Consider the following 26,404-nt stretch of genomic DNA (forward strand, 5'->3'; position numbering starts at 1 on the left):
TCTTTCTGAAGCTGATTATTGCATGTCTGCATTTTCTTCAAAAAAAATATTCAAACTGTGATTAAAGGCTAGGGTGAGAAAAAGAGGAAGTATTTTTCAGCAGCAAAGGGTTTCTGATTTTTTTCATTCTGCTTTTCATTGTATGGGGTTCAGAAGAAAACAAAACCCAAGATCTGGGTACTCAGGATTTCCATGTATCACAGGTTACACCTTTCCTCACAAGAGCAGGCTTGTGAGAACCAGAACCTATTTGGTTCCCCCTTCACTTGCAGGTCTTGCAGGATGGATTCAAGGGATCGTTGTTTATTCTGTTGCAGTCCCATAAATAGAGATGGACTGTTCCTCACGTCAGCACAAAAGATTAGCAATTCCCATCATGGAGCAGACCCAAGAACTGCACACGAAATAGCATTGAATTTCGATTCTTTACTCTGAACCTGAGTACCAGGTGACATCTGTTTTTGCTTACCACATGCTGTGCACTAGCTGGAACTTCAGTTCCAAACTGAGCTGGCACACCAAGTGATAGCCTGATGCTCATCTCCATCTGAGGAATAATCTTTCACACCACGATGGCATTCTTCTGAAAAAAAAAGCTAATTTTTTGTTGCCTTTATTATGTCTTTGCAGCTTTGCTGGGCTCTCAGCCATAAATAAAGCCTGCTGATGACTTTGTAAAGTTGTCAGATACCTTTTGTTGGCAGACAATAGGCAACAGGTGCTTGTGATCTGTCCAAGCCATTATTCCATCTCCACCCCGTGTTATTACAACCTTCCCTCCCCAAACCCATTCCCAATGTGTGACATCAGCCACATGTAATTGTCACCAGTCATTCAGTTCTGCTTTCAAATCACGGCAAGGCTTGGTTTTTGTTCATGGAACAGGACACGTAGTGTGCACTCTCTGGGTGCATTAAGTCTTCAAGTAGCATACTGACATCTTTTTCTTACATTGAAAATCCCTCTGAATTCCCCCAGGACCTTTCCAGAGTTTGAGACTAGTGGAATGAGGATGATGTAAACATCACACTTCAACTGGCTCAAGTTGATTCAAATGGACTCGCATGAGCTGGATGCTGTTTAGAATCTTCTTCTGGTGACCAACAAGGGTGATTCCAATACGCTGGATATCTCTGCAAAGGAACAGAGGACACAGAAGTTGTTAAAATGAGCTGCTTGTTCTGAACAGTCTCAGTCCATTTTGCTGTAGATGCAGATAAACGTGTATGGATATGTGTGCGTGTGCCTATCTGTGTCTGAGAAACAGCTGACAAGGCTTCTGCTTTTGCTTGACAAATGTGTGTGGGTGGAGGGGGTGTTGGCAGAACCTGGTAGGAACAAAAAGAAGCAGTGAAACTGGGCCATGAAAAGGATCAGAGGGCTGATCTACAGAAAAAAAAAAAAAGAGTTGGAGTTGTTCAGCCAGAAGAGAAGGCTCCAGAAAGAACTTTCTCAATATATAAAGGGGGCTTACGAGAAAGATGGAGAATGACTTTTTACCAGGGCTTGTAGTGACAGGACAAGGGGCAGAGGTTTGAAACAGAAAGAGAGTAGGTTTAGACTACTAGAAATAAGGAAGGGTGGTGGGACACAGAAACAGGTTGCCAGGAGAAGTTGTGGATGTCCCATCCCTGTAAACATTCAAGCGCTGTGAGCAACATCATCTAGTTAAATGTGTCCTGCTTATGGCAGGGGTGTTGGACTAGATGCTCTTTAAAAGTCCCTTCCAACCCAAACCTTGCTGTGATTCCAAGAATGTTTGTTTTCCTGGATCCTGTCTTTTACATAACACTTCAATGCAGTATATGGTGTGGCTGGTTCTACACATCTGCTTAAAAGTGGTGGTTATTATCAGTGCTAGCTGTCACGAGCACTCGGATATAACAGGCTCTGTGCAACTCTGACAATACATTTTCTGATGCACACTGGATCAGAACTGCTGCTTATAGACACAGATTACAAGTGTATCACAGCATGGATGCTGTCCAGAGGCCCTAGTAATATGCAAGGAACAGTAGCTACTTTGCTTTGGCTTTCCTCTCCTTTTCCATGTGTATGTATTTTCCATATAGCAAATTTCTCAGACTGCTTTCACTTTCTGCATGGAAAACTCAGAAACTGGTGGTATCTGTGGCTCTCTGCTCTGTTACTTACTCGAGAGTCATGCGTGATATGACATCAAATGTAGCCAGACCAGCCTGGTCAAAATTCTCCTTGTAGCGACCCATCTTGATAGCATCCAACCACTCGTGGGCATTGCTAAGGGAAGGGAAATCTGGAGGACAGTTGCTCAGGAGAGGCTGAGATGGTCTGCAAAAGAGGCAGGTTCTAAAACCCAAGTTATCAGCATCAGCTGAGCACACTAGTCAAGTAAGAATTACGAGAGGGAGAGAATGCAGTCTCCGAAGAGGACAGAATGAAGAACAATGACATTGGTTCTCCATGCCCTGGCTCCCGAAGTCCCACCTTGATGTGCTGTTTTTAGACTTCCAGTGTCCCTTTCTCTGCCTGAAAACAATCACCCAACCCAAGAAATTGATTCTCCTTTTCCATTGCCTGTATTCTCTCAGACACATTCTCTTCTTGCTGCCCAAGATCCTTCCACACTTTCTTGGTCTAGACCTATTAGCTGGGCAATGAACTGCAGTGAGGAGGTTTCTGAAAGAGACCTTATACACCTTTTAACCTTTGTGACTAGGTCTCCCTCTCCTAAATGTTCTCTTTTGGTCAGATAGTGACCTATGACACAACGACTGTGTTATTTCAGCTCCAGATAAAGGCTTGCACTAAAAGCCTGAAGAGATGACTGTTTATATATGGTATTTGCTCTTTTCCTCGTCATCTGAACCTGCCCCAGAGTTTTAACACTCTTTATGTGCTGCTTTTAGTAAACTGGGCATCACTAGATACTTTTCCTCTCCCCCAGCTGTGGAGGACATTCCACTGATACAGGATTTATAACCACAGGGAAAACCCCTCCAGGCCAGCAGGATGTAATTTCATCATCAGCCCAGCAGCCAACTAACCTTGGCACCGTTTATCCCTCCAGAGACTTCTTCTTTGCTGACCTCCTGCCTCTTGTTCCATCAGACTGCAAAATGCAGTTGGGAAAATATGGGATGTAAGCTGCAGTTCTAATTATTCCCATGTAGAGACTTCCTTCCCTCCATAAGCAAAGGTCTTCTTTTTCCTCATCATCTCTTGCGGTCACACAATATGGTGTGATCACAGAATATCTCATGCTGCTGCACCTAGATGTGTCCCTCCCTTCATCCCCTATTATCCCTCAGTCATTCATCCTCAGTGCAACTCATCGAGATTTATCTCCTGTCACATTCAGCACTCAGAGCTCCCCGTTAACTGAATCAGGATATACAGTTCTTCCAACCTGCTTCCTCTCTTTTTTTCCAATTCCTGTTTGCTCCCATTCTCAAATGACAGGTTTAGGAAAAAAACTATAAAGCCTGATTTCTGGCTTCCCTTTCCTCATGATGCCTACTGAGTGACAAGTCCTGTTATTTTGCATTAAATCCCCATCTTACCTGCTGGTCCCAGTGCCAATGGCTTTGAGGGCTGATGGCTTGCGAATCATTTTATCCAGGGCACTGACTATTTGTTCAAATTTGGGTCTCTGGACCCTCTCCTTCTGCCAGCAGTCAAGCATCAGCAGGTGCAAAACAGTTGGGCAGTCTGGGGGTGGTGGCAAGCGATAGTCCTGGTCAATGGCATTAATTACCTGCAGGAAAGTAAGAACGAAGTTTTATAGCAACTGGGGAAATAAAAGACAAAAGAGCTTCAATCACTCGGTGTGTGTGGCTTTCTTCTGCTTGAATTGATACAGGACAGAGAGGCAGAAGTACAACCTCACCACTTCCAAAACTTACATCCTGATTGGACATGTCCCAGTAAGGCCTCTCACCGTAGGACATCACCTCCCACATGACAATGCCATAGCTCCAGACATCACTGGAGGAGGTGAACTTGCGGTACTGGATGGCTTCAGGGGCAGTCCAGCGGATGGGGATTTTGCAGCCCTGGCAAGCAGACAGAAAGCACCCAGAATGTAGTGAGATAAGGACTGCTTGTGGAAACAACATCACTGAAACAATCAGATGTTAGCAGCACAACATAGCCTGGAGCACAGAGTGACAGTCCCATTGATTCTGTCTTGGAAACACTGCTGGTTTAAATTCGTACTATGTTCAAGGTTTCCACCTTGTTTTGCTGACAAGTATAAATGCAAAGAGAGAATCATGCCTCCTTGCTACAAATCCCATGATTTTACACCTTCACAGCTTTACTTTGCAGCATTTGAAAGTGGCACATAGCAAGATCCTCCCGAGTCACAATCATTTGGAAATCTAAAGCCATTTAAATAATGCCAAAAAGCAGCACATAGGGACAGATCCACTGAGCAGCTAGCATTAACTCATTTCCCTTTCCATCTTGACCTCTCTAACTGCAGGTATGACCTGTAAGATGAAATACCATTCAGTTGCTGGTTCTTCAAAAGGCACAGATCTAAAAATTGTTCCACGTTTCAGTGACTGAATTCTTCATCTCCTTCTTTTTCAATCCACCTGTTATACTCCCACCCCTTTTGTAGAATGTGTGACAGGTGTCACAGCTTCATAGGCAATAAGCTCATTTGATGGTTGGTTCTAAGCCCATAAATACACTTAGGTCATTTATCTTTTCTGTAGGAAAAAACCCAACTCTTTCTTCAAAGAGTGGTAGTACAGGATTGTAATCTCTCCTTCAGTCCTTTATCCTTCCTATAAAAAGCTAATGAAAGGGGGAAGATAATAGCTACATCAGGCTGTGAGGTTTGACCTGTTCACCATCATGCCACAAAGAACAGCACTGAGACTTCACATGGCAGAGGGGCTCAGATACTCAGTTATTTTTCATTTTTACTGCTTTGGAACAAATAGCCCATAAGACAGAAGGCTCTTCTCCCTGCTTCTCTATGGTCTTAAGACGGAATAAAGAGGGTACACCAAACCAAGGTGGAACACAGGAGAAATTCTGTCAGCACTACACAACTCCCACGACAGCAGTGACTCACCAGACCCCCAGTGTAGGTGGGGTTGGAAGCATCATCCTCCAGGAAGCGGGACAACCCAAAGTCTGACACCTTGCACACCAGGTTGCTGTTGACCAAGATGTTTCGTGCTGCCAGGTCACGATGCACGTAGTTCATGTCTGACAGGTAGCGCATGCCGGCTGCAATCCCCCGCAGCATTCCCACCAGCTGCAGCACACTGAACTGCCCTTCCTTCTGCTGCAAGGGACAAGGCAAACACAGGCTCTCATGGCCACAGAACATGAAGCCAACAGGAGAGACTAACAAAGAGCAAGGTAACAATGTGGATTTATGAAATTAGAGAACACACATCTTAATTTCAGCCCAAATCTGAACTTTAAAGGACAACAAATAACAAAGGAGGGTGGGCTTAAAGCAATGAACCTCAAATAAAATCAGACATTGGTGAACTTTTCCTGAAGGCAAGCCTCCTCTTCGGGCAACATCCCCCTTCAGGATCCTACATCTAACCTCCCTAACTGCTAAGATGGCTAAATGAATGTGCACAGACAAATCTGCTCGTACTAAGATCTTTGCAATGGCTTCTATGCAGCTCTACTCAATGTGCTCCTCAAATTGTACCTGCCAAAGCATTTGTACCTGTGCTCATTCAGCTTTCATGTGCTGAATGAGCACAGGAATCAGTAAAAAAGGAGAAGTGAAGCAGCTATACTTGTATATATACTTATATACTTGTATCTATGCTTATATATATTTGTGTTTCATTACTAGAAAACTCGAAATACAAAAATAACTGCAAGTTTCATTACTTCATTACAATGTTAAAACCAGAAAGGAAAAATTTGGAAGATGCACATAAGCAACTGAAAGGGTGTGTACAAAGATTTGATACTGTTTACATTAATTACTGAGTTGAAGAAGTCTAAAATACTGAAATTTTATATGGTTGTTGAGCCCTTGGAGTATTTTCACCATGTTGTCCTGAAACCACTTACTATGGCTATTTGCTATAATATCTATTGCACCTGAAGAAGGCAACTGAGGACTTAGGGACACAGGAGTGAAGAAAGACAGGCAAAATTATCAGGTCTGAGACTGGCACACAGCGAGATGAAGAGGTTAATGGCTGTGGGAGACTCTGTGGTACCCTGAGGAAGGAATCCAGTGATCCATTCTCCATGAACTCTGTGACAATCATGACTGGTCGGCTCTTGGTGACCACCCCCTCCAGGTGGATGACATTGGGATGCTCAAATTGCCCCATGATGCTGGCCTCGCTCAGGAACTCCCGCCGCTGCTCCTCTGTGTAACCTGACTTCAAGGTCTTAATAGCCACCATGTATTCACGCTTCCCTGGGTGTTTCAGGCGCCCAAAGCACACCTCTCCAAACTCTCCTGTCAGGGAGGGAAGAAACACACCTCCAGTAAGGAAACACAGCAAAGGATTTTCAGATGTACTAAAGCATTCCACTGTGGACGACTTCGGGCAATGCATACAAATGAGGTTATGGGACTGTTTAGATTAAGGCAAAATTTTTGGTGAAGGTTGGATACTACTACATATTTGGGGTTCAAATGAGGAGTTTTGAGTCTTCAAAGGGTGTTTTAAATTTGGCTTAGAGCCAGCATCTAAGGGTTAGAGGGTCAAAATGAATTTTGGTAAAAATGAAGGTTTAGATGTCCTGGGACACTTAATGTACCATGGATGTATGGGTCCACTTCAGGCCAGTAGTGTGCCAGGTATCAAGATGAACAAGAAGGCACTTTAAATACTCTGCAGATTCTCACACTACCTGATCCAATGACCTCCTCAATCTTAATGAGGGACACATCAATCTCCTTGGCAAATTCTCGAATGGCTTCATTGGGATCTTCATAGGTTGAAGGATCAATGTAGTACTTCACGCCGAGTCCTGCAGTGGGGGAAAGAGCCCAAAACATCACCAGGATCAAACCCTGAGACACACAGGTGTTAATGAGTCCTGAAAAGAGACAGGCCCTTGCCATCTGTTGCTCAAACACACTTACCTCGTGCACCGATATACTGCTGCAGGCGGTCTGTGTATGGGGTCTCTCTCCTTTTACTGCAGGACACAAAGGAAAGGAAAGTCAAAACACACACATGAGTCTCTCATCAGATGCTGGGGTAGGCTTCTCAGTGCAAGGCTCAGAGAATCCTTGAAATTAGGGGTAGAAGATGGATGCTAAGATCCTGCCCACCTCCCGGTAACCAGTGCATGCTTGTTTTCTATGTGGTGGTTTTTACACCACTGTTGGCACCCCCACATTAGAAAAGACAAATGATAGGGCTTTCAACACTATCCTGAAAAAAAATATTACAGTTTAACTTTACTGCCTTGGAAGTTTTATTGCTATTCAGGCTAAATTTGCATTTTAATTTAATTTAATTACAACAAATTATACTTCTCAATTACAATGTATGCCTTCTTCTGTGATGCCTTTTAAGTTCTTCAAAAACATTCTAAGAGCCATTTACTCTAATGCTTAATATGTATAGATCTCCCCCAATTATTTTTCCTCCTGGCTTTGTTTAACAGCATTTACTTCGGCCATTCCATTCATAAGTAGGGTACCCAAACAAACCACACAGACCCAAGCAGATGGAAATCTGTTCCTTGATGTGACTTTTGCATGTGCAGGTCAAAACAGGTATGGTCTTTATTATTGTAAGGTTTATTGCATAGATGCATCAAATTTCCAGTAAGCACAGATCCTTCTCAGCACAGGCATTTCTCAGATTTCATTTTCCTTCTGAATGTGTATGATTCAATCCTTTTTTCCCCACACAATTTAATTATTTTAAAAGTTTCATTCTATTCTTTGTTTGCACTAAATCTATCTGCCATTTTCAAGCTACTTCCTTTGTTCCAAGCAGTGTTATTTTTTTTTTTTAAGTGTATTTCATGCTAGTTTCCAATCATCCTATTAATTAGACCAGACTGTAAACCAAACCCTACAGTATCCTGCAGTATCCCTGCTGTCTGCATGGATTTGTGTCAACTCATGTTTTGCTGTTTCAGCATGAGACCTTTTAGCTGCTGATTCAATTAGCATTTGAAGGCAAAGTATCATGAAACATTATGTTACTTTTCTTTATGAAAACAAGTAATTCTGACATTCTAACAGCTAACTGTATTATTCTTACTTGTCAAGACTTATCTCTTTAAATTCTGCTTTAAAATCCACAGACAGTTTTAACTTCAAAATTTTTTCTCTTGTGCAAAGAAATCAGCTTTGCTGGGGGCCTATACCTAAGAGCTCTAACTCTGTTGTTGAACCTGAAAGCCAGGTCTACAGTAGTGTTTTTTATACGTTAGCTAGCAAATTATTTGCTTTCCATATAAAAAGACAACAAAACAATTAGCTAAAATAGATGTTTCACAGTGCATACTGCCGGAAAAATGTGTACCAACAATATATAAAAACAAGTTAAAGTCATAGCATTTGACTCTACATATGTTTAACCTTTTAAGGAACTACTCATTTCATCTGGTGTTCTTCATTTTCTGCAACTTCAAACTTACTCTTCTTATCAATGACAAATTTAAAACAGAAATTTGGTATCTCCACTTTTTCTGAAAAGCTGTCTATTAACTGCATATAATTCTTTAAGTATAAATGAATGTATTTTTAATTATATTTTCTCACATGTATATTTACAGAAGCCATTAATGTCTTTCCCCAACACAGCTTTGGTAATATTAACTTATTCTGGGTTTGGTTTTTTTTTTTTTAGAAAAATATATACTTTATTGAGTTGTGCACATAATATCACATTTCCAGCTGTAACAAGAAATTGTATTTTTAACAGTTCAAAGCAACAAAAGGAGGCAACATTGAAAATATAACAATATGTGATAATTCTTTTCTTTCCAGAAAGAAAAATATTAAAAGAGGATATACAAAAGAGGAGAAAACAAATGTAGAAAAGGAAAGAGAACAAAAAAGAAATCATTAAAACTAGATGTCACTTTCTAAAGTTAAGTAGTTTATACATTTTTTTTTAGGCCAGCAGAAAAAGCTAAAAAGTCCCTCTTGTGCAGAGGCACAGTAGAGCGAAGACACAGAAATCCATTACTGACAATCTAGGGGATTAAGTTCAAACCTCAGTAAATTCAAGGAGCGGGTAATGACTGTTTCTTTTCTTCAAATAACAAAACCCCCATTGTTTACTTTTGTACCTCTATAAAAATAGCAACCCTTACTTTTTTCTCTTTAAAATTTCTGTCCTTTTTCTTTTTTTTTTCCTGTAACAGATTATCTCTAAAATCTTTTATATGCCCTTTATTCTTTTCAAAATGGAAAGTGGTATTTGCTTTCTTTAACCTGTATTTTATGAGCTAGTGTTCCATGGAACTATTGGGGTTGTATTGAGTTTATTCTTCAGCAAATAAGCCCTTGTCTTTTGGTCCTTGGTGAAAGGGTATTTATCACCTTCTAAATAACTGGATATGCATACTTATTCCACCAGTCCTTCTCCACTACATTGTTTCAATCTCCACTTGCTTGCCTAAAATGCAATTTACAGTCCCTCTTTCACAGCGATGCATTTAAATACTTTTTGAGTACCAGCTTTGAAATGCTTTCCTTGTGTTCATATTGCTAACTAGCCAAATATCAGCTAAGTACATGAGTGGTTTACCAAAGGAGAGGCTCCTCAAATAGGAGTAATGGGGCAGGATCTTTCCTTAATTAGAGAATGGCATCTCAAGGACATCTGGATAAATGCAGATCAGGCTGTTTCCCTTGGGACGGGGTTATGTTGCGGGGGTAAGGAAGTTCCACTGTCTGAAGTGCACATGAGCAGGTCAAGGAATTCACCTCTTGAAGATGATGGCAAGGATGGCAATGGCAGCAATTACCAAGAAGGCCAGACCCCCGAGCGCTGAGCCCACGATCAGCGGCAGTCGGTCCTGCACCATCTCCGAGCGCTCCCCTGCCAAGGAAGACACACACACACACACGGATGCAGAGGACAGGAACTGTACAGAGTTTCCCTTCTGCTCACCAAGATCTCTCCCATGATTCCAGCCCTACCAGCCCTTAGCTCCCCAGTCACTGTGCTTCTCCAGTGCCTTCTTTCCTACATCTGAAAAGCCAGTGCTCCCTCCGAATCCACCTTCTCTCTCTTCCCCTGGTCTACTGACAGCTGACAAGCCACTTAAGCACAAGTTAGTTCTACACCTGGACTGTATCCCACTGTCCCCTATAATTGTAGCTTGCCAATACCTTTGATCCATACCAAAAAGATGGGGATATTGCTGGAAGGCAAGCTTCTGCATGTATGCCTGTGTCCCATCTACCGTTGTGTCCTGTGTCCCACATGTCTTTTAGACATTCAGAGTTTTCAGCTGTAAGCTGTCCCATGACAGCTGGGGGCCAAACTACAGCAGTATATAGTGCTATGTACTGCTACATCTCCCTAAAGAGATTTTTACTGGCAGACTGCACCTGCTAGTCAGAGGCACAGAGGCAACAAGGAGCAGGGCTGGGGAGTATGGAAGTAGCATGAACAATACCCTCTGACAACATGAAGCTTCTCTGAGTGAACAAATCTACACATCCAAATTATTATAAACAGAAATACAAGTTGAGTAGGAGTGTCTGGTAGCAGTCCTCCAGGGGACAAGCCAATACATTCAGGGACACAGTGGAAGGTGATCATGTGCAGACCTGAAATGGCACAAAAAGGCAGCACTTACCTCCTGTTAAAGTCTGGAAATACATCTTGCCACTGTAAGGGCCGTAGCCGACTGCTGTCCTAGCACGCACTTGGAAGGCATAGATCTTGCCTGGGCTCAGACTTGATATCGTGGCCATGTTGGTCTCACTAGTTAAGGTCAATGAATTATCCTCATCTTCTGCCTGTGAATGTCAATGACCAAAAAGGAATGTGAAACTTCTGCCTACACTGCTCACTCTCCTCGTCACTGCATGACAGTTTCCATGTCAACCCAATATTCTTTGAACCTTTACAGAGCCTCCCAACAACAGCTGCTATTCCAGACCTTACTTCCTCTCACACTACTCATTCCTCACTGCTGCTTTTCATTCCCTCAGGCCTGGGCTTCCCACAAAGCTCTGCTAAAGACTCTCAATCTAAACAAAAATCAAAGACAAAACTTTGTCCTGTGATTCTCTTTCTATAAACTTCAAACTCTTTTACTCTCCTAGGAGAATTCAGAGCAAGAACACATGTAAAGCTGTATCCAGGAAGCTGCTATACACGTTATCACAAATAGCAGTCCTTTTTGCCACTAAAAAATAGTAGCCCTGCAAAATCCTGCAGAAGTATTTCTGTGAAAGATCAGTAATAAGGAATGGGAGTTTGTCTGGACAGCCCCACATATCTCTTTCCCCTCAAGTCAGATGAATTAGGAGTCACAAGACATGTGAACGGAGGACAAATTTGTATTTGCCACTCTGTAATTCCAGCACACAAAGAGGTATTTGCCACTTAGCAAATGAAAGAGGGCATTTCTTCTCATAAAATTTCTTAGAGATGTCTGTCCAGGCATAAATGGGGACACGAGACTTCTCCTCATAAATGAATGACAGACTTGCAGTGAATCCAATTCCAGTAAACATATTTAGAAACTTCAGCTCCCTCCACTGTTACCTGTGTCAGCTGATACTAAACTTATTGCTAGCTGCAGCTTTTAAGCTTTAACAAGTGTCTTCTCTTTTCTTAGAATCTGTCTTGTCCGTAGATGTTTCCAAGTTGGGAAATGCAGATGGACTGATGCCAGATGACATGTATAGCACAAACTTCTGGTATTGCTGAAGTTTGTTCCTTCCTCGTAACTGAAGCAGTTTCTCCCACCTTGCTCATTCTGATGCAGGGTGCATCACCCAGACAGAAAGTGCTCAGTATCCCTTTTTGCTCACCTTGTCGAAGTAGCGTAGCTGGTAATCCAGGATGACCCCATTGGGCTGGTCTGGCTGAGGCCACGACAGTGTGATGCTGGTGGTCGTACGACTCACCTGATGCATCATAGGCACAGCAGAGGGGACTGGAATAAAAGACAAAAAGGAGAGATTGCAAAGGATAAGCTTAAGAATGAACTCTAATTGAACATTCCTTAGGACGAGTTAATAAGTTAGGCCAGCTCTTCCTTTAATTTTCCTTAATTTGCATTATGAAGTACTTCGTAAAATCACCAGAAAAAATCCAGGCACCATACTACTCCACTGGGGGATACAGTCATTGACAACTCAGACTGAAAGAAAATGAAGAAATCCACATCCAACTGATTATGCACAGGAATTAAGAAATTATCTATATTATAGCTGGAATACAATTCTGATCTTCAAATGTGCAATTTTTATGTGCAAGATGAGAGGGTGCTCCGTGCCACTGCCTTGTCTTAAGATTACGCTTGGACAAAGAATACGACAGCGGTCAAAACAAAAGCAGAGCACATTACTTCCCCTCTGCTCCTCCCCCAGACTGTAATCATTTTCCTGGGGGAAAAAAAAAACAAGTATAGGCTACCAGAGTAATGGAGGTCTTGTATATGAAACATTCTAAAGAATGGAAATCCACTTCTACCAAAAACACTCATGAACCCATCTGCACACACATGCATACTCTCCAGGTTCTGCAAAAGCGAGATGCATCTTGGGAAGAGATTTCCAAGCAAAAATTTCAGGACAATTTTAAGAGGATCCAGCTGTCTTTCCACAAAGCTCTTCTCAAGTTTTGCTTTCGCTCTGCAAAGAAAATGTCATGTTGCCAAGAAACCTACAGGTAAGCAGCTAGGGTATCCTCATTTTCCTAATGGATGCAACATTTTCAGCAACATTTAAATTTTCCAGAAAAAGCATGCCAATGAAAAGCTGCCACCAAACCCCACTGGTTTTAGAAAATAGACATAAACTTCCTTGATGTGAAGAATGAAGCAGAGACATTTGGCAAATGATCAAAACCTGCAGAATAGCATTTTCTTCCCTCATTAATCGTAAAAAAGATAAAAGGATTGTTTTAATAACAAGATAAAATTATTCTGAAAAACATATTTCAGATGGCCTTCAAACAACTCAGGCAAGTGGGAACTAATTTAAAAATGTAAATGAAACAAAATGAAAGTCTAAGCAATAAAATACTTTCTCTCCTCGTTACTCCTTTCATTTTTTACCATCTCCTTCAAACAAGATTACACAATTACTTCAGCTGCCAATGAGAATGCTGTGACAAGAATGGAAGAGAGCAACAATTAACCAGGACCATATGTAGCTTTTAAGATGCAAATGAATAACACTGTATTAAAATGTCAGGAGGTAACTGGTCAGCTAACATTTGACCAAGACAGATTCTGCTACATTTAATGTTCCAAAAAGTTTAACTCTCTTCCACTGAGACACTAAACAAACACACAGAAGAGGTGCAAATCTAAATGCAGAGCTACATTGCCAGGGACCAGTCCACTTCCTTCTAAGATTTTACAGAATGATCAGAGTTAAATCTCCCCACAATTCCTCTCCTCCCCAGCTCTAACAGTTATTCTTCTCCTGCTTCTCATTCCTTCCCGATCCCCAGTTTTTCCCCTACCTGGAAGAATTAATCAACAAAGAAATAAAAAAAAAAAATATCACTCAAGTGTATCTCTTGACCATGTGCCAATGTGCCACAGCATTCTAGAAAGTTCCTATTATCCAGATATGTCCATCACTTAGGGTAATCAGATGGTGGGGGGGGGGGGGGGGGGGCAATCAGGATACTGCAGTCTGTTGTATTAAAAACAGCAATTCTAGTGATTTGCACCTAATAAGCAGACACTACTTAGAGCAAAAGCCATTAAAAAACTCTCAAAAATAAAACCAGCTATGAATCACTGCAAGGCAGATTGTCTTTAATCTGCCTCTCTGAGACATAGTTTAGATTTTGATACATGTGTGGACCTAAAAAATTATGAAACACTGGCCAGGGAGCTCTTCCATCACTTGAATTAAAAGAGATATCAAGATTTCTCTTTTGAAAATTTCATACTAACATGGTATGAATACCAATACTAAGGTGATGTGCAAGGCAAACATAATTGTTGGTGGAGTAAGTACATATTTCCTGTCAGAGGTGTATTATAAGGTTATTCTCTTAGTGTTAATACATTGAGAAATATAAAGTTCAAGATTTTATGTCTATAGACATTCAAAGTTCCATACCTCTGCTGCTACAGAAGTGCTAGGTGAGTATTATCCCTTTTATCCATGCCAACTTTTAAAAATGTCTGTAATAGAACTTTGCTTTCAAAACTTTCTTTTGTATATACAAATGTGCCCAGGTCTATATTGATTTGTCAGTTTTATTCTTTTCTTTTTACATGAGGTTTATAAACATAGACATGTTAGGTCCCTGTCTAACGGCAGCTGAAATCGCAGTGGCTGATTCAATCTAATCTGGGCAGCTGGACTAGATGATCATTGTAGGTTCATTTCCAACTATTCTATTCTATTCTATTCTATTCTATTCTATTCTATTCTATTCTATTCTATTCTATTCTATTCTATTCACTGAGAGCAAAACACATGCTATGAGATAGATCTTCAATTAAGGCTGAAAAAGCAGTTTTCATTGTATGCAATTTAAATAACAGCAAATGTATGGTAAATTCTTGCCCACATAAACCCAGTTAAAGCTGTAAAGAAGTCCAAACACCAGGTAAGAACAACTCCCAGATTCTATATTTTGTGGGTTGTCGGTTGCAGGACAAATTTTTTCCTGGCAGCAGACACGTGCCTGCAAGACAAAAAATCTATCTCAATCAACAGACTAGGTAAGTAAGGAATGTGAAGGGAGTGCAGACTCATGTAACAATACATGGCAATCCCCACTTCTGCGGAGCACAGCCAAGGGCCATTCTCAACAGACCATGAGCATTTCTGGCATGTGACATTCAGCCCATAATGCACTCCATGAAGATAATTTGGGAGAGCCCTTTGTGGTTCTGCCTGAAGGAGTCCCGTGGGATAACGCCCTGGAGGGAAGAGTGGCTCAAAAAAGCTAGTTAATGTGCAAGGATTATTTCTTCCAGGTGTAAAAGCACTCCATCCCAACAAGCACAAATCCAGGCAAAAAATGCCAACAGGCCTGCATGTCTGAACAAGGAGCTCCTACCTAAACTCAGACACAAAAAGGAAGTACACGGAGGGTGGAAGCACAGACAGGTAGCCTTAGAGGAACATGGAGGCACTGTCCAAACACGTAGACACATGGCTAGGAAAGCCAGAGCCCACCTTACATCTGGCTCTGTAAGTCAAAAGCAAGAAGAGTTTCTCTAAGTACAGAGCTGGTTGAAGAAAGAGGGAAAATGTGGGCCAGCTGCTGGGTGGTGCAGGGTCCTGGGGACAGTGCAGGGGTCCTGGTGATCAGTCTTTACCAGCAAGTCTTGCCTTTAGGAACACCAGGTTGTGCAGAGCTCGGGGAAGTCTGCAGCCAGGAAGTCCTCTTGCCAGATTGAGTGACTGAATATTTAGGCAAACTACTCCATCCCATGGACCCTGATGGGATGCATCCTTTGGGCTGATCTCATTTTGAGGGCACTCTTGATAATCTTAGAATCACCTTTGTGATTGTGAGAGGTGCCTGAGGACTAGTGGAAAACAAATGTCACTCCTTTCCTCAATAAGGGAAGGAAAGAGGATACAGGGATATGTAGGCAGCTAAGCCTCACCTTCAACCAGAGGTGTTGTTGAGTTTCCAACCTCGGCAATATTCAAAGGTGCTCTGGGTGTGGTCAGGGGCAATTTGCTTGAGGTGACCCTGATGAGCAGACAGGTTGGAGAATATGTCCTCCAGAGGTATCTTCCAAGCTTAGCCATTTTCTGATTCTGAGGAGACACCCTCATTTAGCAGTACTGACTAGATACCCAGGGAGTACAAGAGGAGTTCAGACAGACACCTGGCTCGTGGGTCATCGCTCCACCGGCATTCACACTAAATCCTGCCAAGACCGTGTGGTATATCTGGTTATTTATGTGTTTTCTTCCCCTTCCATCTTGCCCCACAATCTTCTGAAGTTATACGGTTTGATCAACCTCAGCTAGGCCTCTAATGCTCACTAACATGCCTCTACAGTCTGTCATGGATATTTCACTTTTGTTACCTCTACAGGCATCCCATTCTCCTCATACTCCAAGCAGATGACATGAAGACCCTAGCTTTGTTCATAGCTTTGTTCTAGCTTCCCAAACATCATCTTCTAGGAAGATCAGTCTGAATGCAGCGTGGAAATTCCCTTCTTGATGTGTTTATTATCTTATCCTTTTTTTGAAAATGTCCTACATTTTTCCACACATTTCAATTTAGTTCTGGTCCTTTCTCTAAATACCCAAAATCCTTTAAAAGCATCTTGGATTGTCTTCTGTCCTAACCTTGTACTTTGGCTCCCTATGGATGAAGAGTGCTTTAAAAGGGCAAATTAGTCAGTTATTTTAACTTCCCTTCCCTCTCTTATTATTAGTTTTTGTATATGCATTCCATTCATGCTTAACAAAAAGGAAAATAGCCTTTATGACACAAGGTGCCATGTTTTACTTTGTATTTTATACTTACACTTGCTCAAAAGATTTCTGACTTCATTTGAACAGGAAGTGAAACTTGAATTTTGAAAACAAGCACTTTTGTTCTCTGCTGATGCTGCAGAGATTGGGCATAGTAAAGAGAGAAACTGGAATAGTTCCTTTTTGTGGAGTGACCATAGAAACCATTCTTAATTCCCAGTCATAGCTGGGCAAATCTATTAAAGATGGCTAAATTGACAAATGTCATTAATGTCACTAAGGGAAAAATTAAAACTTAAAAGAGTATTTTTGTTGTTCCTATCTGAACAGAAAACAAAAAAGTTGAATTCTTTGGGAACTTTGGTGAGTGCTCAGGGTTGCCAATTAGATCATAAATAAGCAAACAGCTAAGGACTTTGAAAAACAATGTATTTCATTCAGAGGACAATGAACACTCACACTCCACTTGCTGTACCTGCTGGCTTTAGCCTGGCAAAACACAACAGCATGCAGCTTTTAACAACTCTCTTCTTATTTCTTTCTTGTTTTGAACTAGAAAATGCCTCGCCTTTGTCCCTGATTTTGCCAACTGAGTCTACTTTACTCTTTTGGGTCTCTTTGGAAAAGCAAACATCTTCAAGTAATTCATCATTTCCCTTCACAATCTCATAATCATACTTGGCATTTAATTCCTTTCCCCTTCTCACACCATTTCATACAAAAATCTTCTGTCAGGTCCTCTTAAACTTCCTGGCACTACCCAAAAGTGTCCTTGTCCCCATTCATCCTCTTACACAAGCCTTCAGACTGTCTAGCACTCATTTCTGCAGCGCTACAGATTTTTGGTATTGCCACGTCCCACTGCTCTTACTTCCACTGATGCAGAAGGCTGCTACATATATTTTCACAGGCACAAGGCAACCTGGTCAAATAACCTTTATATTCACCTTTATATCTCTGCTAGCTCTCAGAATGTCTGGACTCAGCTAAAAACACCAATACACTTGCTTTTAAAAGTCTGCATTGATTTATTCCAACATTTAAATCTCTGCTGCCTTTCTTTTTTCCTCTTCTTTCTAGGAATGTAAGAACTGCCTGAACAAATAAGTTCAGTAGCATTTCTCTGGCAACAGACATTACTACATGCTTCAGTGCAATTTGCAGGGAAAAAGTGGTACCTACAGGTAGTTACAGCTCTGCACAGAATAAATTTTTTCACAGTCCTTTAAATAAAAACCTGACTTCTGTCCCTAGACATGAGAAGAGATATTTGTTTACCCTGATAAGTACACTCGAAAATGTTAAAATAATGAATAAAAAATTAGTTTTATTTTTTGTGATAATATGGTAGGAGTTTAAGTTCTTTGCATTTTTGTGTGTCAGGTTCACACCTGTGAAAAAGTATAACTTCATTAGAATTACATAATTGCCTTTCATCATGTGGTTCCTGCTATCTGGAACAGCCTTCCAACATCTCTCTATACTTCCTGACATTTATTTAGGTATTCACCCTCAGCACTTCAAACCTGAGCTGAAAGCAATTCCCTTCTCTTGTGTCATCTCTGCACAGTTCTTCCGGTGATTAGCATATCATATTTGCATTTCACACTATTACTATCCAAACAGGTTTCATTACTGCTATCCAAACAGGTCTCATGTTTCAGGTTAAGTCTTACAGCAAAGGAGGTTTTTCAGTGACAGCCCTTCTAATTCTGATTTCAGGCACATGGTCACTGAAGAGTAGGAACATCATAATCAGTCTGGTACAGAAAAATGTCATTCTGTAACCAAAGGATCCTACCATCCTCTGAAGAAGGGCCAGAAGACCGTGAGGGGTACACAAACTCTCAGAGGAACAGTGTATTGGAGACAAAGTTGGAGAGGGAATAGGTACCATGGGAAGAAGAAAAAGTAGGACTGTTTCCACACAGAACATTGCCTAAGATACCTCTAACAAAGGGGCAGGAGTATTTTTTGGACCAGCAATTTTCAAGAAGAGAGAGAACTCAGAGTGATGTATGAGTAAGCAGAATCTTCAGAAACTGCCAGGACTGGAGGGTCTTTTTCTGGGTCATCTTTAATTCAGTGGAGAGAAAATTTTTGCCATGGCCCTTTATCCTGTACCTTTTTCTTTTTGCTGCTTTTTTTTTTTTTTGTACCCTTCATGTTTTCCTGTACCCTTTTTGTCTCAGCAAGTTCTATCTCTGCTTGTGTAATAATAATAATAATAACATAAATAGTAATAATTGTTACAATAATACAACATCAAAAAGCAATACTAAAGTGAAAAGCTGCTGAAGGGATCAAAAGGAGGGGGTATGGATGAGACAGGTCACGTGATGAAGGAAGCAGGGCCTTGTTAGTATGAGCTGTCAGTACAAATCAAGGGCAGCTCATCTCAAGCTCGCTCCTAACAATCCCAAGGAAAAGCAAGGAAAGAAAAAACTGCGACCAAGCACAAAAAGAAGCCACTCACTACACACTGATGTTTAAGGAAATTGTTCTACCCTCAAACAGCTTTACTGCACAAGAGAGGCACCTTAGAGAGGAGTACCCAACATACCCAAGACACCCAGAGACACTATGAGACACCTGGAAGAGGAGTGGTCAGAAAATTCAAACAGAAACAGAAGAAGAAGGTAGACGGGGTGATTCCGGGAAGGAGGAGGAAGCAGCTGCTCAATTAAGTTATCTCTGATATAGATAAAGAAGGTTGAGATGAGAAACATGAAGAAAGAGAACACTGTAGGATGTTAATAGAACACCCACCTTTCTCCAGGAGAAGCTAAAGGACCTGCCTGGAATTACCATACAAATTACCCAGCCACATTTTACTGTAAACAAAAACTGATCACCCACTTGCAGCCAGCCTCTTAAGGGGGACCAGGGATCCTAGAGGTGCTTTGCTACTTGATGCCTGTCAGGTAACATTTCAAAGGGAACAAAGAGATCAACCCCCTGGCATCTATTAACAGCAGGAAATTATTTGGGGGGTATATATATATTCCCTTTCTTTCCATATAATAGAAAGAGAAATGACAAGATGCGATTTAACCAAGCCCATAATGCCACATCTGGTTTCACAGCACTTCCCTGGAGCTTTACCAAAACCTTGTTTTGCAGGGCTTTCCACACTACACTCTGGAATCTCATACGGGATTTGTTTCAGTTTAACATTTACACAACTCTAAATGTTTGCAGACATTTTCTGTCACTCAGTTCAAAATGTTCCCCCTCTTTCTCCTCTTCATCACATTATTCCTTATTATATCCTCTTAAACAAGCTGTGTATAATTCCTCTCCGTATTAGCTTATACATGCTTGTGAAGAACAACATATGCCCAGTCTCTTAAGGCTGACATTTAGCAGAACTCTATGCATGGATGTATGCGTCTCTCTCCAGCTCCAGTCCTTGTAAATTATATTTACAGGAAACAGAACTCCTCTGACTGCCCACACAACCCATTAGTATGTTAGTTTAGTCATCCCCACGGTTTAGTTTCTAGTTACAAGGATCACGACATCTTTGAATATAACTGCACAACACATTTTAATATTTCTACCATGTAAAGAGCAAAAAAAAAAAAAAATTGTTTCTTATTAAGAGGAAAATAAGACGATGAAATGGAGAAGAGTAAAGGACAGAGAAAATGAATAGCTTCTCTGGAAAACTGATGCTCACAAAATCCTCATCAAGCGCTAGTAGTGTCCCCTCTCTTGCACAATGAAACAATGTGCTTTGTCTGACCCACAGCACTACATCTCCCACTGGAATCTTCTCCAGGGCAGCTTCTTCCCCAACAATCACATCAGCTGCTAAACTTGAGTTTTTCTGCCAAGAAGCAAGAATGGAAAGCCTGTTTAGGTAAGACAGGAATGAGAAGGGCAAACGTGAAACTATGGAACTAGCAGGGCAAGATAAAAAAAGGCACACGACACAGGTACAGAGACAAAACTCCAGGATTCAAAAGCTAAAAGCAAATCAAATGAGAGAGAAGCAGAAGCTTCGGGACCCGGATGCAGGGGTCTCCTCACCTGACTGGCTGGTGCTGACATTGATGGTGGCAAAGTGGGGCGCTTCTGAACTCAGCTCGGTGACCAAGTTGACGGCCTGGATCTCGAAGGTGTAGTGCACACGGGCCAGGAGGTTGGAGACCTGCACGCGGCTCTCGGTCAGCCCCACCTGGCGCGGCTCGAACTGCACGCTGTCCCCGCAGCGCACGCACGGCCCCGCCGAGCCCGCCGGGCACACCTTGCAGATCACGTTGAAGAAAACATCCTTGCGGCCGCCCAGGTCCTTCGGCAGGCGCCAGGTCAGCAGCACGTTGGAGCCTACGATTTCGTAGCTGAGGTCACGAGGAGCAGAGGGGATGCCTAGACAGCAGAATGAAGGATCAAAATCCCAGGAAAGAATGGGAGAGAGGTGAGGGAAGGCAGGAGGCAAAGCAAAGAGAAAAGAATAGAAGAACAAGTTGCTTCTTCTTCTCATTCTTACTCGTCATCAGTTCTTTCTTTGAGCAAGGCTAAGAAAAACATACTCTTTGCTACATCAAGCACTCACATTAACAAAGGAACAACTGTATTAGCACATTTTAGACAAACAAAATTACAAAGAAGAGTCTTTGTTTCAAGGGTGTGACTTTTTAATTTCCCAAAAAAGAAAAGCCACTGTTTAGGGAAGTGCCAATCCCTTGAAATTTTAAACTTTACCCAAGCCTAGTATAGATTTATCTCTACTGAGACCTGTAATTCTCTCCTTTGGCACCTAGTATCTCTGAACTTTCTCAGACTTCAGTTAACCTGTTGCATTTGTTTCAGGAACTAAACACCAGTTTTGCCTGCAATTATTCCTGGTGCCAGCCACATTCCTCAATGGCATCAGAGGTAAACTCTGACAGCTGAAAAACTGCCCACTCTGTGCATCCAGCCCTTCCCTTGATGGCACAGAGACAGTGAAGAGAAGGAGGAAAATGCAGAGCGGGAGAGGAAGGCATGGGGATGGGAATGGGACAAGACACTGCAGCTAAGAAGTGAAAAGTTCAGAAAGGTAGAAGTAGGCAGCAGAACTGCACCGCTAAATCTGGGCACAGACACAAAGCAAAAAAGGAAGGGGAGGGACAGAGAGGCTGAGCTCAATAACAGGCAGGGGTAAGGGAAACATTATTTACAGACCATTTTCCTCTGAAGGCTGTAATGAAACCCAAGAATCATCATTCTCACCATCACTCTGTAGTCAGGTGCAGGAGCAAAGAGATGTTTTGAGTTATTTCAAAGGTCTTGAGAAGAGGCGAATTGCAACTCTCCTCAATCATTTGGGCACATTCTCTCTCATTAATTTCCCTTCTTGCTTTCAAACACTTCATCCAAACACTTACCAGTGCAGGGAGCATCAGAATTGTCCGAGGCAGATCGGTAGTACCGGTTCTGGCACACACATTCCCGGGAACCCGGCTGCGGAGCGTGGCTGTGGGCAGGGCACAGATGGCAGGGGTCATCTCCCACAGATACTTTAAAGAAACCAGGGGCACAGGCTAAAAGGAGGAAAATAAAAGAGGAAAAAGCAGGAAAATCATTAATTCAGATTTCAGAAACACTGTAATCTTATTTACACTTAACCTGTGTTGCTGCTGCTGGGAGAAGTTATTGCATATAGCTACTGCTGGTTTTGGTTCTTTATGGAGCATATTTTGTCCAAGTTGCCATTTCAAAACAGTTTATTTTATTCTATACGTAAGTGCTTAAATTGATTCACTAGCAGATGAAAGAGAACCAGTCCTGGGACAGCTTTGGCCACCTCAAATAATTGTCTTCTCATTATTCACTCAAAGAGCTTTTAAATTGGAGAAGCCAAGGAGCCCAGCCAAGCGATTTGTCTTGAAATATCAAACAGTTACCCACACCTCCTTCTCCCCACCCAACACAGCCACAAAATTGGATTTTTTATGCTGCCTACAACAGTTTCATTGCTTAAAGTAATATACACTACCATTGCTGATTTTGCATTAAAACTAAGAGCAGACACTAAGACTGGCAGTCCTATTTTTTTCCTGTAGGTCTGAAAACTTCCCAGTAATGGATAAAAGTATGTTAATTAGTCAAATTTAATCTGCAAATGCATAAGAACATGTATATGCAACAAGCTGAAACAAAGATGGAAATTCATCCTACAGGGAAAGAAAATGAAAAATGAAAAAATAATTTATTAACAATATGGGAGTATGGCACATTCTAGGTTTGGCAAAGATGCCTAATAGGGGGTGCTTATATAGAAGTGCTAGGATACAGCTTTAACTGCTTTTATGTACGTTTCTAAAGCTGATTTTCTATATAAATAGATGCAGCTCTTTTAGATTTTACGGACTAACAAACTCAGGTGATAGTTCATTTGCAGCTGACATTTGGTTCATTGATTTCACAATAAAGAGCATTTACAAGGAATGGGAAACTTTCAGGTAGACTCCAGATAAGCATCTGATGTAAAAAGACTTAAGGGGCACCCTCAAGAGCAGAATTATTCTACTGGTTACCATAAGCAGAATATTCCAGTGGACTGAGGACAGCAAAAAATTACCTAAAAAAGGCAAAGCAAGAGAAGAATATTGTATAGAGATCTTATATGAAATCAGAAGCATATGTGTTCAATCCCCTTTGCAGCTACAGGCGCAGTCCAGAAATAACAGCCAATAACATCTGTGAAGTCCCATCAGGTTTATGCCTCTTTTATTACTTCATCCTCAGTCAAAATTCTTCTTGGATGCACAGAGCAACCTCCACATGTACACAGATAAGAGTGGTAAGTCCTGGAACAGGCCAGACCATAAAGGGTACTTCAATAACTCTGAATGACAGCTATAAGATAGGGGAACACTGTTTCTTTCCAGCACTCAAAAAATGACAACTCAAAAAACTGACATTTAAAAAAATGACAACATTCAGTGTGTGATACATCGCCATTTGGAAAGGAAAGGGGAAGAAGAGACTGTAATTTTTCATGTGATGGGTGATGGATGATGGTTAAGAAAAGTGCAACTGCCTTTGCCTTCAGGCCTTTATCCAGCAGAAAATCAAATTACTCCCATACAGAGAGATACATGCATATGTTTGTATGGACAAGAAAGAGTATGTAAGATTTTATCCACTTCATAAACTGTACACCTTTCACTCAATTTTAGGCTCTCTTAACAGCAACAGATGTAGAATATAATACTCACACTTCTTGGCAAATGCATTTGTACTGAAACTATGAGTAGTATGAATGGGAAGTTCTCATCCAACACACTGCAAAGTCATTCAACCAAAATTTCAGGGCTCGCTTTTTCTTTATTTCAAGTTTGAGAATGCTGAACTTTATGTGAATGGCTTTAGTTTCTTAAAAAGTAATTTTATCTCATCTGTTTTTTCTTGCATCAAACTCCTTCTTGAGCTTTTGTTGAGGCTTAGAACTAATGACACATTCATTCCACTTGTCAACGCAGACCCTGTAGGCTGGTTAATTTCTTTCATTCAGTATTACAGCCTGACATCAAGTAGGACACCTTGCTGCTAGTCACAATAATGAAAATGAACAGGTAATGGTAATGTCTGCCATGTATGTGATGCTAAAGGGAAATCTTTAGAGGGTACAGACTTCACCCCTGAAGTACAAAACCCTATTTACCCTACAAGGACAGTGCAAAAAAGATTTCAGGTAAATTCACCCTAAGCCCAACTGAAAATCATATGGAAAGCTAGCGAAGCTGTGAATGAAGAATTTGTATGGTGTTTAGTAAATAAAATTAATTTTAAAATAAACATGTTGTGTTAAAATAAAAAACCATTTATTTTTACACAGTTCTTGATAGTCTGCTGGCAACTTGCTGTTGAGTCTGGGGATGCAGGGATGAGGTCTGCAGAGATGGCACACTGTTGATGAACTAGCCAAAGGCAGTAAGCACAAGTGCAGTGCTGTAGGTTTTATGCAATGGAACAAAATGGTGCAGCACCACCTCAGTAAAGAAAAGCAGTCTGTGTGACTTAGAGCACCTCTACTGCTTAAAGGCCATGCAAGATTTCATCCATGTTATGGGCAGTCATTCCAAGTGACCATAAACATTCAAAAGCTGCTTGTAAAAACCAACCAACCAACGCACAGAGCAAGAACACAAGCCTCTGGACAGGGACATGGTGTCAGCTAATGGATAACAATATTATCTGCTTGTATCACTGATGCAGTACACTGCTATAGGAACAACACTCTGGAACAGGTATGTGTAACAAACACCAGTGGTCAAATACTTACACCTGTTCTTAACTGCCTCACAAAATCTAATTTCACCATCCATGCACTGTGCTTGGCATCACATGTCTGAACCATATGCAAAAGTAGGTTATTGCTGTCTTTCCAAGCACTGCCCAAGGTCCAATGCCTTTTGTCTTGTGACACTGAGCTGATTCCTTGCTACCTGAGAGATCTCTTACTCACTGAGGCTGCATCTGTTTTTGAGTGCAATCCCTGAACTGTAAGAGTCACTCAATGAAGAACTGTTTATTTAGGTTCAAGAGTAATGACAGCATGAGAACACGTGACTTTACAGTCAATTACAGGTTTAAACAAGAAGAATATTTCCACCTACTAAAGTAGCAGGCTTCTGAGAAAAAACTTCAAATATGAGCAGTAGACCGAACAAAAAAACCCAAAAAACGGAAAAAAAAAATGAAAACAAACAAACAAAAAGCTTAACCACATTTAAGAAGGAACCTGGGCTGTTTATGAAGCAATTTTGATACAGTTGCCATTTACATCTCTTCCTTCCAACATCTCCAGGCCAAATATTCCCTTGTCCTTTATTTTACTTAAGCAGAAGCAGCCCCATAGGCTCATTAATAAGCACTCCACTAGAGCTGAGTAAACTAAGAAACAAAACTTCACTGCAGCTGTTCCACCAACGAAACAAATTTCAGTAATATGCTCACATGTTCTGTGTGCTAGACCAGAAGAGACTGATGTCTTGGCTACACCAGCTGGCATTCAATGTTTACCTGTGAAAAACTGGATGGAGCTCAGAGCTGACAGCTGGAATTAGCCTCCCATTCAGAGGCACTGATCTTCAAGGAGGACTACAACCAGCCTACTGTACTGGAGGAGAAACACAGCAGGGTGTAAGGGTTCCAGGAAGTTCCTGGAAAGGATTGGGAACTACTTCCTGACGCAAGCAATGGAGGAGGCAATGAGGAGAGGTGCCCCCCTGGACGTGATGCTTACAAACAAGGAAGGGCTCACTGGTGATGTGATGGCTGAAGGCAGCCTTAGCTACAGGGACCATGACATGGTGGAGTTCAAGATCCAGAGTGCAGTGACCAGAGTAAAAAGCAAGCTCACAACACTGAACTCCAGGACAAGCAGATGTGACCACTTGGGCATTCTAGAGGAGTCCCGTGGGATAAAACCCTGCAGGGAAGAGTGACTCAAAGAAACTAGTTCATGTGCAAGGATTAGCTCTTCCAGGTGCAAAAGCACTCCATCCCAACAAGCACAAATCCAAGCAAAAAATGCCAACAGGCCTGCATGTCTGAACAGAGCTCCTAGAATGGAAAGGAAGTATATGGAGACAGAAGCATGGACAGGTAGCCTGAGAGGAACATATAAGCATTGTCCAAACACGTAGACACATGGCTAGGAAAGCCAAAGTCTACCTGGAATCACATCTGGCACAGGATGTCAAAAGTGAGAAGGGTTTTTCTCAGAACAGAAGTGGCTCAAGGAAGGCTGGAGAAAATATGGGTTGACTTCTGGGTGACACAGGACAAGTTCTTCACATCAGTCTTAACTAGCAAGACCAGCCTTTAGGAACTCTAGGT

General features: G+C 41.5%; 1 protein-coding gene across 4 annotated transcripts in view; it reads right to left on the reverse strand.

Annotated features, from left to right (window-relative positions):
• Positions 1-411: 411 nt before the first annotated feature.
• The window catches only part of EPHB6 (EPH receptor B6), a 66,677-nt gene continuing 40,684 nt past the window's right edge, over positions 412-26,404 (reverse strand). For 2 of the 4 annotated variants that reach the window (XM_059838294.1, XM_059838292.1), the window contains exons 5-17: positions 21,943-22,098; positions 20,603-20,941; positions 11,957-12,081; positions 10,771-10,933; positions 9,890-10,004; positions 7,076-7,131; positions 6,841-6,960; positions 6,195-6,442; positions 5,069-5,284; positions 3,885-4,034; positions 3,543-3,736; positions 2,155-2,328; positions 412-1,133 (exon numbers count right to left, since the gene is read on the reverse strand). In XM_059838294.1, the coding sequence (XP_059694277.1) occupies positions 1,025-1,133; positions 2,155-2,328; positions 3,543-3,736; positions 3,885-4,034; positions 5,069-5,284; positions 6,195-6,442; positions 6,841-6,960; positions 7,076-7,131; positions 9,890-10,004; positions 10,771-10,933; positions 11,957-12,081; positions 20,603-20,941; positions 21,943-22,098 (2,165 nt within the window). In that variant the 3' untranslated portion in view covers positions 412-1,024. Of the gene's footprint in view, positions 1,134-2,154; positions 2,329-2,545; positions 3,092-3,542; positions 3,737-3,884; positions 4,035-5,068; positions 5,285-6,194; positions 6,443-6,840; positions 6,961-7,075; positions 7,132-9,889; positions 10,005-10,770; positions 10,934-11,956; positions 12,082-20,602; positions 20,942-21,942; positions 22,099-26,404 lie in introns of those variants that run through there. The other 2 variants (XM_059838295.1, XM_059838296.1) reach the window with 2 other exon arrangements.

This window comes from Haemorhous mexicanus, chromosome 2 (assembly GCF_027477595.1).
Source record: "Haemorhous mexicanus isolate bHaeMex1 chromosome 2, bHaeMex1.pri, whole genome shotgun sequence".
In the NCBI taxonomy this organism is placed as follows: domain Eukaryota; kingdom Metazoa; phylum Chordata; class Aves; order Passeriformes; family Fringillidae; genus Haemorhous; species Haemorhous mexicanus.